The 15,992-nt window shown below is 39.9% G+C and overlaps 1 protein-coding gene across 2 annotated transcripts in view; it reads left to right on the forward strand.

The window, feature by feature from the left end:
- Window positions 1-15,992, forward strand: part of FBXW8 (F-box and WD repeat domain containing 8) — a 116,350-nt gene that overhangs the window by 11,792 nt on the left and 88,566 nt on the right. For both annotated transcript variants that reach the window (XM_036993202.2, XM_017660889.3), the window contains exon 2: window positions 6,367-6,471. In XM_036993202.2, coding sequence (XP_036849097.2) covers window positions 6,367-6,471 — 105 coding nt within the window. The remainder of the gene's footprint in view (window positions 1-6,366; window positions 6,472-15,992) is intronic.

Raw genomic sequence — 15,992 nt, forward strand, 5'->3', positions numbered from 1 at the left:
ATAGAGGGATGAAGTGTCTGTGTTGGGGGAAGGGCTGTCACTTTAAATGGTGCTATTCAGAAAGGCCTTCCTGTGAGGGTCTCCCTTCTGGGAAGGTGAGGGAGCAATCATGCAGAGATCTTGGTGGAGGGTACTCTAGGCTGAGAATAGCAAGTGAGAAGGTTCTAGGTGGCCAGGGCCTGTGTGACCTATATAATTAAAATTCTTAATCATTTTTGAACAAGGCTCCTACCCCCATTTTTGTTTAACACTGGACTCTGCACATGATATAGCCAGTCCTGATGGTAGGAGTGTGTTGGGAGTGTTTTGGTATCCCTGACACAAAACTCCTTATTTACTCTTTCCACAAACAAATCCTTACCCACACTGCTCCAAGCTTCTGATGGGGGAGCTCCCTCTCCCCCTGCTTTTTCTCCTTTTTGGGTCCTAAAGCTCTGATCCCAGGTTAGACTAAAAAGGGGTTTTAAAAGCATAGGTCCAGCCTCTACTGCCTCAGACTCTGCTGCCCAGGATCCCCCCAGCACTAATCCTTTAGTCGGGCATTTCTGCCTCTATCCTTTGCCAGAGTACCCTGGGGAAATTTTACCAATAGGTGGTCAATGAGAAGGGTTCAGGAGGTGGGAAAGCCCATGTTTTTTTTAAAAAAGATAAATCATTATTTATTGTGTATCTGCTGTGTGTGCACAGCCCTGCGCTGTAGATTCTGTAGTGTTGCAGATGAGTTACATCTTCCATGCATGCAGTGAACAGAAATTTACTGACACCTTTGCCCTTTTTCATAGCTGGGGTTAAATGTGAAGAGATAAATTGGCTTTTTGTGAACTGCTTGTAAGCTTAACCACTTTTTATAGCATTGTTTCTTTGGAGAAATAATTTCCAATTTCTAAATAGCTGATTTACTGGTGAACTTTGGAGTACCTTAGGGGGCTATGTATATTACCTTTTGTGGTCTCCCATTTTTATTTTATGTGAGATGACTTATCTCTATAAAAGATTTTACCTCTCTAAGTATAGATATAATTTCTTATTCCTGACAGCACCTCCTCTCCTCTCCCACCCCTGGAACCTGGCATGGCCCTGAACTCAGATAGTGTTTTGGACATAAAACACCTTATTTAAAAAATGTATTGCTTTTCTGTGTCTGTGAAAACATCATGTGCTCATTGTAAAAAATATTTAGGGAATTCAGAAAAATAGAAGAAAACAAAAACCTCTCAGCATTGCTTAAGAGGCTACTGCTGTTATTTTTCTTTGTATAAATAAGAATATTTAGAGACAAATTTGGGATTGTAAATGGATGACAATTTAACTTGACAGTGTTTCAGACCCCCCCCCCCAATCCCAATCAGCCAAAGTTTTCTTTTTCTGAAAGAAGACAGAGGTAAAACTGGAACTTACCCACTCCTTCTGATTGAGATTGAGTGGGTCTGTTCCACTCAGCTTTTGCAGGACATGAAAAGCTGAAATAAATTCTTTAGAAAAAAGTCTCCTTTCAATCACAGATTTAGCAGAAATGTTATTACATATCTATGGTTTGAACTTGAGGTTTCTTAAAACACCATCTAGAGAGATTTTCATGTTCTGTTTGCCTGGAGCTGTATACTGGGCACAAACCTTGGGTCAGATTCTTCACTTGTCACTGATTTGGCTCTTAGAAAATAGCCCTTCTTCTGGTAAAGAAGAGAAGACAGATTAAATTTCTAACAGTAAGGCCCCAAACCTCTCCATTTGCAGAATTAGTCTTACATTAGCACATAGGAGTACAAATCGGCCTCCCTGGGGATGGATCTATTTGCAGTTTCTCTTAGCATTTTTGGAGTAAGTCCAGGAGACTTTGGGAAAAATCTAGTACTCACTGAGTTTGAATTAACAAAGTAACATGACCCCTTTGTGGGGTTTCTTTCTCTCTTTCTTTTGCTTGATTAGGAAAGGATTTTTTTTTTAATCTGTCTGACTTCGGGTGTGGCTCTCAATTTTTAGTGTTGGCCCCTGAGGAAGAGGATCCCCACCCTTGCAAATTTAGGGCAGTAGGTCTGACTGAGATGCAGGGCATTTCTTTTTTTAAACTCCAGAGATAATTTTGATGTGTAATACAGGACAAGAGTCACCAACATTGGCAGAGAATCAATATCTAAGCCATTAAAGAATTAAAACCCAGGTTATAGGTTACCAAGGAGATGTTTTTCCTTAAATTTGAAGGAATGTTAATACTTTGGATGTATTGGTTTTCTGTAGCATAATTGGCCAGTTTCACATTGCATGGGCTAGTAACATGAAATTATTCTTTCTAAATATTGTATCCATATTGACATTTTTATAGTGTGACCAAGTTTCCCTATATTAATATTTCCAGTGTCTTTAATCTCCTCCCTTGGAATATCTTTGTTTCTCAAGTGCTGATTTGTCCATTTCCATGTCTTTAAGTCAGTATAGATAGAGAGTTGATTGATGGGCCCATAATTTTTTGGATGGCTGTGTGCTTCAAAATAGGTAGCAGTCTTTTAACACCTTTTAGATTACAAGGTATTTCTCTGCACACTAGTGGCAAGTAGTATTTTGTAACTCCAGAACTGTAGAAAGTACCAAGTGGCAGTGCTTAGGACATTCTGCTGCTGTTAGGGTACACAGGGGTCACTGGGCTACAGCCTCTGCCCAGGATGTAACTCCATGTCCTTGTCAAATTACGTGTTCCTATAAAAGAACTGCATTTTCAACCACAGGGTCAAATGTGCTCATAACTCTTGATCTTTTGTAAAGTGTTTCCCAAGTGGTATATTACTAACGAAGTGAAGTTTATGAATGATTTATTTACCTTGAATCTACTGTAGTTATTTTGTTTGTTCGTCTTTCAGTATAACATCACACCAATTTACTCATTCCATTCTGCCTCCCTAAGTAGGGGAAAGTTTACCTACAGTAATGTCCCTGGAGTTGTATGTCAGAGCCCTTGGGAATATGTTGGATATGGGACCATCATGAGTCACATCTACTGCTTTGGAAAAAAAGGTTTGATTTTCCATGAAACAGACTCTGGGATGGAGATTTGCACACAGGTGGTTTCCTGGGTTGGCCTTTCTGAGAGGTTCTGCATTAAAGCAAGGGGGCCAGGCCTTTATACCAGGTATTGACTGGTCATTGGATGCAGACTGCCCTCCAGGAAGGGGTGTAACCTCAGATGAGGCAGCGGTTTTTTTTTTGGCCGAGGGCCGTGCCTAGGAAGGAACTCAGCTGTGAGCCAATGGCCAGCAGCATTCTGGGCACCAGGGGGAATGAGTGACCCACTGCAGCATCTGCTACAAGAGCCAGTGATAGCATGTCTTGCCAGAAAGATTCCAAGTGTGCCGTGTGAAGCTCCAGCATTTGGCTCTCTCATCTTGTGACTCTACAGACCTTCCTTTCGTATATTGATTTCTTGTTGTTTTTTTTCCTGCCATTCCCTAACCAGTGGTAGCAACAGGGAAGATCATTTTCATGAAAGTATTAGATTTGATCTGTTTGAGATTGACAAACATTTGGAGTTTAGATGTTGTTATTTAAGGGCTTTAAAAAAAAAAAGCTTAGCTTTGTACTGTTTACATACTTGGTAAAATTTTCATAATCATAATTCAATACTTTGAAACAGTTGTTCTCCCCCATAACTTACAAATGATCAAGAACCATCACAACTGGTACAGCAGCAGTGAGACCAGTGTAGTAACTCCAGTCTCTTGTTGGTGCGGGAGCCGTCACACCGCCGACTGGTCGTGTGCGCCCTGGTGGCTTCATCCTTTCATCCTCTGTGCACTAGAGCAAATCCTTCTGTAGTCATTACTGCAATACAACCTTTTAAAATTGGTGACTCTTTTGTAAAAGTCCTCTAGAAAAATACCTGAGGTATGGATTCTTGCAGTGTTCAGACTCCTGATAGCTTAGCCTCTGCTGTACCTGCCCCTTTCCATTGTCCTCAATTATCACCTGCTTATAGCATGACAGGGGGAAACAACTTCTCCTTCAATAACAAGCTGGCATAGGAGTAACATGGCTTGTGGACATAATCAACAATTATTTGTTGAAGGGCAAGAAAAGGGAAACTGGAGTGCCCCTTAAATAAAGAAAATAGGAGTATGAATCAATTATTGCATTCTTAGCCCTGGTACCGGCCCTAGGCTCTTTCCATCTATTATTTCATTCAATTTTTAATAATACACCTATTCGTAGGGTAGTTATGGTTGTTTTACAGGTGAGGAAGCTGAGGCTCAGATGTACTTAGCCTGCTCACATGGCTGGTCAGGAGGCGGAACCAGGATTATCCGTGTGCATCTCTGCTGCTCTGCATCCCTGAGGTCATGGCAGTTGGGGTCAGGGAGGACGGTGACAGGGTTGCAGTAATGCTGAGGTAGAGGCACTGTTTTCCAGGATGAGAGGAGAGAACTGGCCAGCGGGAATGGGCCAAAGAGAAAGGGCTCCTGCCACCAGAAGTGTAACTTTTCTATACCAGAATAACTACAAACAAAGGTGTTTTCTCATGCTGTGTCACAGCAGTGTCAAGTCCAGAAACCAGTTCATAGCGAGTCCTGAAGGGACCGATTGAAGAAAGCAATACCTGGCATGTCCCTAAGAGCTAGATACGAGTTCAGTTTACATGAGTGTAGGTTTTTCTTTGCCTTTATTCTGCTTGCATGAGGATAAGAAACATTTTTTCTTGTAAGGAAACAAGGGAAGCCAAATAGGTAAAGTGGGCTTCTCCACCTTACTGTAGTCAGATTATCCAAAAGAGAAAGCAGAAGGAAGCCCAGGGCTGCAAACAGTAGTCTCATCTCTGTGTGACTTTTCTTGACTGGCAGTGACTCCCTTCAGTGTGTGTTGAGGAAACTCAAGTTGTATCTGGATTGAAAGAAAGTGAGGTCTCTTTTCTTGATGAGTGAATCCAATTAGTCACAGGAGGGGACCTAGCCTTGCATTAGACCAATGACTTTCCATTGTTTTTGTAGGCACGAACCCCTCTGCCTTCCAATTACACTTGCAGATTTTTTTCCTGTTTTTTATTTTTTCTGTATGGCCAACATTTCTCTCCTGATATAACATTCTGTTACTTCTTTGCCCGCAGAGAATTGCCAGCTCCTGTTCTTTTTTTCCCCACTGGAGACCCTTTTTGGCCCTCATATTGAGCCTGGCACTGGTTTTGCAGTTGCTATATCCTTCTTCTGCCCTGGATTATCCTTCAGCTCTGAGATTCCTAAATGAATGGAAACATGAGTCCAGAAAAATATTTACCCTGAATCTTGGTAGGGTCTTAATCTGTTCATACTCTCTTCAGAATGTTCAGACTATTTTCAGTTTTGAGACTGTAGCCTTGCAATGTATGACTGTTGTATTTGAGTGGTGAATAATAATTCGCTTGCAACCAGTAAGTCACTAATGTCACTCAAAGCTTATTAAAACTGAATTTTATTAATAAGCAAGTTCTCTTGGGACAAAGAGTGCCGCTTACCCTAGCTTTGCAGAACCACATCCCAAAGTGAGCTTTAGCTTGTGGATTTGGGAACAGGCAGAGGGATGCATATGCACACTTGGCTTTCCTTCTGTTTCACACTCATATTTCTTTGTGCTACCAGGATCGTCATGACAGCCTTATCTCTCAAATAAAGCCTGTTACCTCATCCCTAATTGCTTATCCAAAGGCAGGCGAGCTCTAATTTCTCCACATTAATAAATGGCACCGAAGAAGAACTGCTTTGTTTGCACTGGCTCACTCAGGTTAACCAGTGTAAGCCCCTGAGTGCATTAGGAAATCCTGTGCTTCTCCAGTGGCCAAGGGCAGATGATGCTCACCTCTCTCAAGAACAGCATTTCATTTATGTACTTTTTGCTCATGGTCACAGCCCCATTCTCTTTTTCCTGATGAAAACACTAGTGACTCAGGTCAGCATTTCTCTGCCTGTGGGTACTCACTTCCCTCCATGCTGGGGGGTAGGAGCAGTTGTCATGGGGGGACCACTGGCCTCCCTCATTTAAAGGCTCACTTTTTTGGCTGCCTGCTGCTCCCCTTTCTTTAGAAGCCAAGAGGCTGGCCACAGACCTTTGGAGCAATTCCCGTGGCACACCCCATGTTGTAAGATGGCACTCCTGCTTCTCCTTTTTGAAGCATCATGGGAAGTGGTTTTGTGGATTTTGTAAGTGAATGTGAGGAGGGTAGGCTTGCGGGGGGGTCAGAAAATTCAGAGAGTCTGTCAAGTTGTGTACTGATTTTAAGGCTGTGCCCCATGGAATAGCGAGCATCTCTCATCACCACCTTAGAATATCTCTAGTAATTTAAAGGGCCTATAAATATGAGCATTTTCATACATCAGAATTGTCAGCTTATTTCCTTTCTCTTTCTCTCCTCAGAATGAAATGGATGATGTGCCCTTCTTTGATATCCAACTACCTTATGAACTGGCAATCAATATATTTCAGTATCTGGACAGGAAAGATCTAGGAAGGTGTGCGCAGGTAAGCTGTCATTCACCAGTGTTCAAGATTTCTTAAGTGTACAATTGAAGTATAGGAAGCTTCTGGATAACAGAAATTTACAGAATTACAGACTTAAAAGAATAAATTGGATAGCAGCTATACTTGAAGGAAAGCAACCTTGAACTTACAGGTTTGTGTTCCACACCACCACTTGGTGTTTATCTTTTTGTGATGGTCTGCTCTCCGGAGCTCTGTTCTCTGTGCAGTCTGAGTTAAGGCTGACCTGTGGCCGTGTGCTCAAAGCTCTGTGCTCAGCCGTTATTGAGCTAGCCTGAGCTGTTAATATCCTCACCGTTTTTAATGCAAGATGCGAGCCCTTGGTTAAATCGAGCCATTAGGTTGGGAGCTGAGTGTCAGCCTGGGGACAAAACAGTGAAGTCATGTTTTACATGTATAGTCCAAATTACCCTTTAAACACCAGAATCCTACTCAGTGAGGTGTGAGGCATGTGAGAAATGACACCCCCGAGGGAACTGCAGATCACTGTCCCATCTCATGCTTACTCTGGGGCATACGCCCATGGAGTGGAATGGGGGAAGATAATCATCTAAGCCATATTTTATTGTGTACATGAGTCACAGGGGATCTTGATAAAATGTAAATTTGGATTCAGGAGGTCTGAGGCGGGACCCAGTAGTCTGCATTTCTAACCAGATGATGGCAAGGGTTTATGCCATTAAAATTGGTCTCCTTTGCTTCTTTTTGGTGAAGAGTGTATAATTTCTTGTAAGTTAAATGTACGTATGATTGCTGACCAATTGGCTTTTCATGGACAACTGTGTTCCCCAGAAGGCACTGGAGTATCATTGTCCCTAACTGCCAAAAAATTAATTTGTTTAGTGGTTACCATTTCCCATCCCTGAATTGTATGATGCATTTTACACAAGTGTTGACACCTTGAAGGGAAAGGGTTTGGTAAAATTGAGTGGTAGGAGAACTACGTATAAAAATCCAAAGCAGCACCAAAAATGTGAAGTTAAAACTAAAAAATTAAGGCAGTTTGAGAGTGGTGACAACTATAGCCAAACATAGACTTAAAGCTTGTTACCTCTATAGCAATTCAATGAAGTCACACAACAAACAGGACAATTTAAGAGTTGCTGGTTTTACACTCTTTTTTTTTGAAGCATTTTGCTTAAATCGAAATTATTGTTCTCCTTAAATACGAATTTGAAAAAGTTTTCAATATTCTTGATTGCCACAATATTAATTAAATGGCAAATTTATTTTTGATGCTGAATCTGGAAATCTTTAGGAAATAATGAAAGAAATTGTTCAAAGGCTAAAATTCACTAAAAAATGTACTGAAATGTAAACCGTGCTCAGAGCATATCAGTTGCATTAAGTAAGAGTACCTATATTGTCTTCTTTCTCTTGGAAATTGGATTTGTTATATTCTAACTTTACACATTGGCCCTGTTCCCAAGAGTTGAAAACAACGGTGTATGTAGCTAAAAAGAGTCCAACTTCTGGATTTCAGCCTGATCCTGTTGGCTCAAGTCTTGGAACAGAGTCTAATAGCTAGCTGCTTTCCACAAAGTCAGCATTAGATGATAAAATCTTTATTCTTGTTAGGGAGCTGCTGTTTAAGGAATCATTTCTTTTAACATTGCTTTTTGCTCTCCAGCTTTGTAGAGGGCCATGTGGCTTTCACATCTGCTGCTGGTTTTCTCATCCAAAGAGTTTATCAGTGAAGATAGGATCTAGTGGAAGAAGAGATCCCTCTTTTGGTTCAGTGGGGCTGCATTTCAGGGTAGATTGGTTATGCTGGTGAGATTATTCTGCAGGTGTGAACGGTTTAATTTGCAACACAGTAGTCCAATTGTCCACCAAAATTCCTTCTTTGGCAGTTCGATTTGTTTTTGTTTGTTTGTTTAAACATAATTTTTTGTGCAGATGTATAAGGATAGAGAATATTTTTAAACAGAGCCCCTAAAATGGCTCTCATCTATGAAGCTAGGATTTTTTTTTAGAGAGAGCTTTGCATGAAGATGATAATGGATGGCAATAGCTGGGAGAATTGGCTTTGTTTTTTTCAAGCATTAAAACAAAACCACAAAGTAATAAAAATAAGTAGCATTTTCATTTGTTTCTTGTGGTGGTTTTATTTTTGAAACAGGGAAAAAGTTCTTCTGTTGAGTGGAATGTTCTGCTGCTTTATAATATTATTTTAGAGAGGACTCACTCTGTATTTCTCTTTTCTCTTTTAATCTAGCCGCCTTGGGATTTTAGGGAAATTGGGCCAGTTATGTGGAGCTGGCATCATGAACTATATGTGTGCCCTTGGAGAAAACCTGTTTGCTTAGATCTTTATGCCAAATTGGTAACTAACGTAAGGAGCCCTGATTGGGGTGGACTTTTGAGATTTAATTGTGCTGTTGAACTGATTTTGCTTACTTTGTCTTCTTTCTGCATCCCCTCTCTTTTTCTGCTTTGTGAGGCTTTATGCCTTCAAAACTCAAGTCTTACTACATTAATTTGTGATCCTTGTGTACTTTTGATGCTGACCTCTCTAGCTTCTTGCTATCTATAGTTGTCCTCTAGAGATTTAGTATCTCTGTGGGAGTATTTCTTGCTGAAATGTCTCAAAAACAGTGTGGCTTTTAGTAAGCAAAGTTATGTGTGGGCAGTTCATTGAATGGCTTTATCATTTTGCTATTTATAATTTTACGCTAATTTGTGTGTGCATGCCCACAGGATTCCTGGCTCTTTAAAGGAAAATATTTTTAGATGGATAACAATGACAAAATTGTTGATTTCAAAGTTACAAAATCATTTTGCTTTTATGAGAAGAGTAAATCTGCTGTTACACTGCAGCATGAATAACTCTGAGGAGTTATGGTATTTAGTTATTTGCTAATATTTGTTTTTAAAACGTAAAATAACTATAAATTCACAAGAAGTTGCAAAAAAATAGTATGGAGAGGTCCTGTGTACCCTTTCCCCTGTTTCTTCCATTGCTAACATCTCACATACTATAAAACACTGTCAAAATAGGATACTAACACTGGTGCAGTCCACAGAGCTTAGTCAGATTGCATCAGTTTTACATGTACTAATTTGTGTGTATGTGTTTAGTTCCATGCACTTTATCACAGGTGGACGTTTGTGTGACCAGCCAGTAAAGATACAGAACATTCATCACAAGGATCTTCAGCAATACCCACTTATGGCCACACCCACCACTCCCCCCTCTTTCCTTTCCTCACTCCTGGCAACCACTAATCTGTTCTTCATCTGTATAGTCTTATCTTTTTAATTTTCAGTTTTATCATATATTTTAGGAATTTTAGCTGCATAGGCAACAAGTCATGTTTTTCAAGTAAAAGCTAGAAAAAATGCATAAAGAAAACAGGAAAAAGAAGGAAGATGTAGAGGTTAAAAGATTTATGATAAAATTGGTGAATAAGATGTGGTTGTTACCAAAATAAACAATTCTGGAACTGAAGCCCAGTAAATTACACTGATATATCAAGTTCCAAGGAAAATATGATCTTATGATCTTCCCAGATGTCCAAATAGGAGCAACTAAAACCTAAGATTTTATAGCTAAAGATCTTAATGAAGTCTTTAAAAGTTGGGAACCCATAGCCAACTGTGGCTGGATTGATTTTCATAGCAGAAATGATTCTGAAAATCTGTAGTTGCTGGCAGGGTTCCCTAAGTTCTTAACTTTCACCTCTGCTGCCAGACTTCTCTCTTAGGGAGATAGGTGTGTGCCTGAGACCCAAGCACCCTCAGGAGCTTCCTTTTAATTTACCAGGTTGCAGTGTCTGCCTCCTTTACAGGGAGGGAGTTGGTGAAAAGCAAAGCAACTGTAGAAGAAAAGATGGGGAGCTAAATGAAGCAAGAATGGCAGAGTACTGGTACTCATTTGAACTAAGCGTGGAGAACCCGGGACTTCTTTTACTGTTCACTTTTGTGTATTTGGAGTTTTCCATAATTCATACGTTTAAAAGAAAAACATGCAGAAAGCTAGAGAGAGTATTTAATAAGGAAGTCAGAGCCTCTTGAGGGCAGCACATGCCAGAAACTGACCTTTGAAAATAAAAGCAATCCAGTTTTTTTAAGCTGAAGACAAAAAATTGAGAACTGTCAGCACATTGGTGGTATTTAAAGCCAGGACACTGGACAAGATCACGAGGGCAGTATCACTACAGGAGGGGCATCCGCGGATTGAGCCCTGGCGCACCATGATGATTAGAGGCCAGGGGAATGAGGGGGAGACTGAGAAGGCCTGACCTGTTAGGAGAAAAGGAAACCCAGAGTGCTTAGTTCCCTGGAACCAAGGGATAGACATTTCTAAGGAGGAAAAAGTGGTCAAAGGTGTTAAGCGCTGCTGTTAGCCAAGTAAGAGGAGGACTGAGAAATGACCATTGGGTTTAGCAACTTGGAGGTCACTGGTGACGTTGACCAGAGTCAGGGGCATGGTGGGGGCAAAAGTGAGTGGGTTCAAGAGCAAGTGGGAGGAAGGGAAATTGTGATAATGGGTATATAAAGAACTATCTATATGTGGTGTGTCCTCCCAAGTAGCCTTGATATATGAATGTGTGACTAGAACAATAACACATTTTTCTCTCCCTGGTGTACATCTCACCGGTAAACCTAATCTAGGCAGAGTTAATAAAACTAGTTTTTGAGCCAAGGGCTTTTTTTTCTCTTTTAATGTTGCAATTCACAGTGGTGCTATAAAGCAAAATGTTGGAGACACTTTTATTAGCAAATTCGCACAGCTGAGGCTCACTCAGTGGGGCTTTACTGGGCAGGGCCATTCCAATCCTGGTGTATTAAATAAAGACTGTTAGGCCTTTAAAAAATTCAGGCTTGTAAACTTGCTAGATTTAATACAACTTAAGAAATCAAAACAATTAGATTCTCTTTTGGTGAGACTCTTTAAAATTTACTTGTGAAAGTTTATCTAGGTCTTTTTCTTGTTGAGCTTTTTCCTTCAGGATTAGAAGAAATTCATAAAGCCTGTTTTTCTTCTTTAAAAGAAAGGACAAAAAGACACCTTTCCTTTACAGCTTCCTGAAGAAATTGTTGGCATATTCTGAAGAAATTCTGAAGAAATTGTTTAATACCTAATTGTAAGTATATGCCTGATCGCTTTTTGGAAGTAATTCTCACTTCCAGTTCTTATAAATCCCTCAAAGAGATTTATTGTTTGTTATCCAGGATTTAAACTTTATCCTGAATGTTATTTTCTACAGAATAAGCCCTAGAATAAGTGGTCTAGGGGTTAGTGGTGCACATGATGCACTGAAACATCAACTTTTTATTCTCAGTTTTTCATGACCCTGTTGTACAAATTTCAGATTATGTTATTTAAAATGATTTGGCATTTTCTTTGAAGCTGATACAAAAATCTGTTCCAGCTTCCAAAGTTTTTAAGGCCTTGATATATTTGAGACTTCTTGAAAGTCTCATTGAAACATTTCTGCATTTTGAAGTGACTGAAATTTGTATGGTTTTGTTCTCATGAAAATTCATCCAGAATGTTTAATTTAATTGAGACCTTCTTGTTTGTAATCACTGAGCATTGGATTTGGGTTTTCCTGGAATGCTGATGATTCAGTGTCTCAATCTAACAAAAAAGCAGCCATGTAGGTAGTTTTCGGACTATAGAATTAAAAAACTTACCCCCTGTTTGGGGCCAGTCTTGGGATCCAGCCTGACTGTAAAGGCAGAGACCAAACTACTTTTTCCTATAGCTTCCCAACTGTGGGGAAGCAGCCCCCAATCAGGGTACATCCGTGGCATGTTGCATCGGTACATCACGTGCAATCAGGGTACATCACGTGCAAAGGGTATCAATTTGGGAGGATGAGGTGGAAAGTGGATGAGAATTGCTGGCCTTAGTGCTGAGCACATATGTTAGTTGATTGACCAGTAATCCGTACTGGTGTCCTCTCAAGTGTCTTCTGCAGAGCATTGCACTTTGGAGATAATTCTTGTGAGAGGAGTTCAGGAACCAAATAAGTTTGGGAGAATGCAGCTTCTTACATCTCCTCCTTAGAGATATGCAACCCATTTCATTCTCTTAAAAGCTCTGAGAAGTTCTTAGGTGAAGAATCCTGCTTTGTTTAAACCAGTTTTCCCCAAATTCATATGACCATGCAGTCTTTTTCAGTAACATATTAACACCCTGTGAAGCTGCTGTTCTACCAAACACGTTTTGGGAAGTTCTAGTCTGTGTAATGAAATAATGACTACATTTATACGATCTCTTAGCTACTCTGAGTCTTTTGTCCAGTAGATGAATTTCTTAATTTTCACAAAATTTTACATTATGTAATTTTTACCAAAAAGGATCATGTATCCCAAAATAAGAGCAAGCTGCTCACTTTCTGCCTTTAAGAACCCATGAGGGTCTCTGTATATTAGCCCTTATCTTCTCCTTTATTCAGCCCTGAATTCCAGGGGTCTGCTCTGGAACTATTTGAGTTCTGGCCCAGCTCCATCACAGCTGATGTCGGTCTGTCTGTATTTGTGCTTCATCATTGCTGAGTGCTCAGACTTACTCTGGCACAGACAGATGGACAGATACCACTCATGTCAGGGGCAGGCTCAGCTGTTGACCAAACATGCCAAAAATAAAACCACAGTGTTCTGTCTAGTTAAAACTGGTGCTCCGGAGTTATTGAGTTGTTGTCTCATTCTTTATTGCCTGACCACTTGTGATCAAATGAGGGTTGGTTTCCCTGGTGCCCTTAGGGTGAGATGGAGAAGTGTGGGATGATGGCGTGGTTAAGTGGATTTGTAACTGATGCTGTGGCCATGCCCAGGGTGGGCTGCTTAATGGATCATGTCATCCTGGGGAGAGAGCTCTGGTGGTTTGCCACTCAACGCCATCCTGGTTAACTTTCTTTTTCTTTTTTAATAATTAAGATGTGAAGTCCCACAGACCATATTTTGCAGATGACTTATGTATGGGAGAAGTAGCTAATGCAACAGCTAACAGAATTGGGACTCAAAGATGGTCTAAGATGCTGGTGGTGGGGCTGCAGTGAGTGGAGATTTAAAATGGAGAGAAAGTTTAGAAACTTAAGAATTTAGATTAAAGTAATACTGAGGAATTAAGAAGTGGGCACTTTTTGTTTTTTTAATTGCAGTTTGTGTTTAAAAATTCTCTGAGGAGAAGGCACATAGTGGATCTGTGGCATCTTGCTGCACTGATGGACAGTGACTGCATTGGGGTACGAGTGGGGACTTGATAATATGTGTAAATGTAGTAACCACATTGTTTTTTCATGTGAAACCTTCATAAGAGTGTACATCAATCATACCTTAATAAAAAAGTTAAAAAAAAAAATCCTAAAGAATCCGCTCCAAAAATATCTGAATTCAGCAAAGTTGCAGGGTACAAAATTAATACACAGAAATCTGTTGCATTCCTATACATTAATGATGAACTAGCAGAAAGAGAAACCAGGAAAACAATTCCATTCACAATTGCATCAAAAAGACTAAAATACCTAGGAATAAACCTTACCAAGGAAATGAAAGACCTATACCCTGAAAACTATAGACACTCTTAAGAGAAATTAAAGAGGACACTAATAAATGGAAATTCATCCCATGCTCTTGGGTAGGAAGAATTAATATTGTCAAAATGGCCATTCTGCCTAAAGCAATCTACAGATTCAATGCAATCCCTATCAAAATACCAACAGCATTCTCCGACGAACTGGAACAAATAGTTCTAAAATTCATATGGAACCACAAAAGACCCCAAATAGCCAAAACAATCCTGAGAAGGAAGAATAAAGCAGGGGGGATCTCACTTCCCAACTTCAAGCTCTACTACAAAGGCACAGTAATCAAGACAATTTGGTACTGGCACAAGAACAGACACCTAGACCAGTGGAACAGAATAGAGAGTCCAGATATTAAGCCAAGCATATATGGTCAATTAATATGCAATAAAGGAGCCATGGATATACAGTGGGGAAATGACAGCCTCTTCAACAGCTGGTGTTGGCAAAACTGGACAGACAGAGAATGAAACTGGCTAACTTACTGTCTAACTGCATACACAAAAGTAAACTTGTAATGGATCAAAGACCTGAATGTAAGTCATGAAACCATAAAACTCTTAGAAGAAAACATAGGCAGAAATCTCTTTAATATAAACATGAACAACATCTTCATGAACATATCTCCCTGGGCAAGGCAAACAAAAGCAAAAATGAACAAGTGGGACTACATCAAATTGAAAAGCTTCTGTACAGCAAAGGACACCATCAGTAGAACAAAAAGACATCCTACAGTATGGGAGAATATATTCATAAATGACATATCCGATAAGGGGTTGACATCCAAAATATATATAAAGAGCTCACGCACCTCAACAAACAAAAAGCAAATAAGCCAATTAAAAAATGAGCAGAGGATCTGAACAGCCACTTCTCCAAAGAAGAAATTCAGATGGCCAACAGGCACATGAAAAGATGCTCCACATCACTAATCATCAGAGAAATGCAAATTAAAACCACAATGAGATATCACCTCACACCTGTTAGGATGGCCACCATCCAAAAGACAAACAACAACAAATGTTGGCCAGGATGTGGAGAAAGTGGAACCCTCCTCCACTGCTGGTGGGAATGTAAATTAGTTCAACCATTGTTAGAGCAGTACGGAGGTGCCTCAGAAAACTAAAAATAGAAATACCATTTGACCCAGGAATTCCGCTTCTAGGAATTTACCCAAGAATGCAGAAGCCCAGTTTGAAAAAGACATATGCACCCCTATGTTTATTGCAGCACTATTTACAATAGCCAAGAAATGGAAGCAACCTAAGTGTCCATCAGTAGATGAATGGATGAAGAAGATGTGGTACATATATACAATGGAATATTATTCAGCCATAAGAAGAAAACAAATCCTACCATTTGCAACAACATGGATGGAGCTAGAGGGTATTATGCTCAGTGAAATAAGCCAGGCAGAGAAAGACAAGTACCAAATGATTTCACTCATCTGTGGAGTATAAGACCAAAGGAAAAACTAAAGGAACAAAGCGTCAGCGGACTCACAGAACCCCAAAATGATGAACAGTTGTTTGGTAACAGTTACCAAAGAGAAAGGGACTGGGGAGGATGGGTGGGAAGGGGGAGATAAGGGGAATAAGGGGCATTATGATTAGCACACATAATGTAGAGGGAGGGCATGGGGAAGACAGTATAGCATCGAGAAGACAAGTAGTGACTCTATAGCATCTTACTATGCTGATGAACAGTGACTGTAATTTGGTATGTGGTGGGGACTTGATAATGGGGGAATCTAGTAACCACAATGTTGCTCTTGTAATTGTGTATTAATGATACCAAAATTTTTAAAAAATTAAAGGAAAAAAGCAAAAAATAAATAAAAAGTCTGAGGAGAAGATGTGGACACAGAGATGCACAGAAATTTGAAGCTTATTAGTAATATTTTATTTCTTAAGTGGAGTGATGAGTTCATGTGAATATATAATATTCTTTATATCTTTTTGTTTG

This window comes from Manis javanica, chromosome 15 (genome assembly GCF_040802235.1).
Source record: "Manis javanica isolate MJ-LG chromosome 15, MJ_LKY, whole genome shotgun sequence".
Classification (NCBI taxonomy): domain Eukaryota; kingdom Metazoa; phylum Chordata; class Mammalia; order Pholidota; family Manidae; genus Manis; species Manis javanica.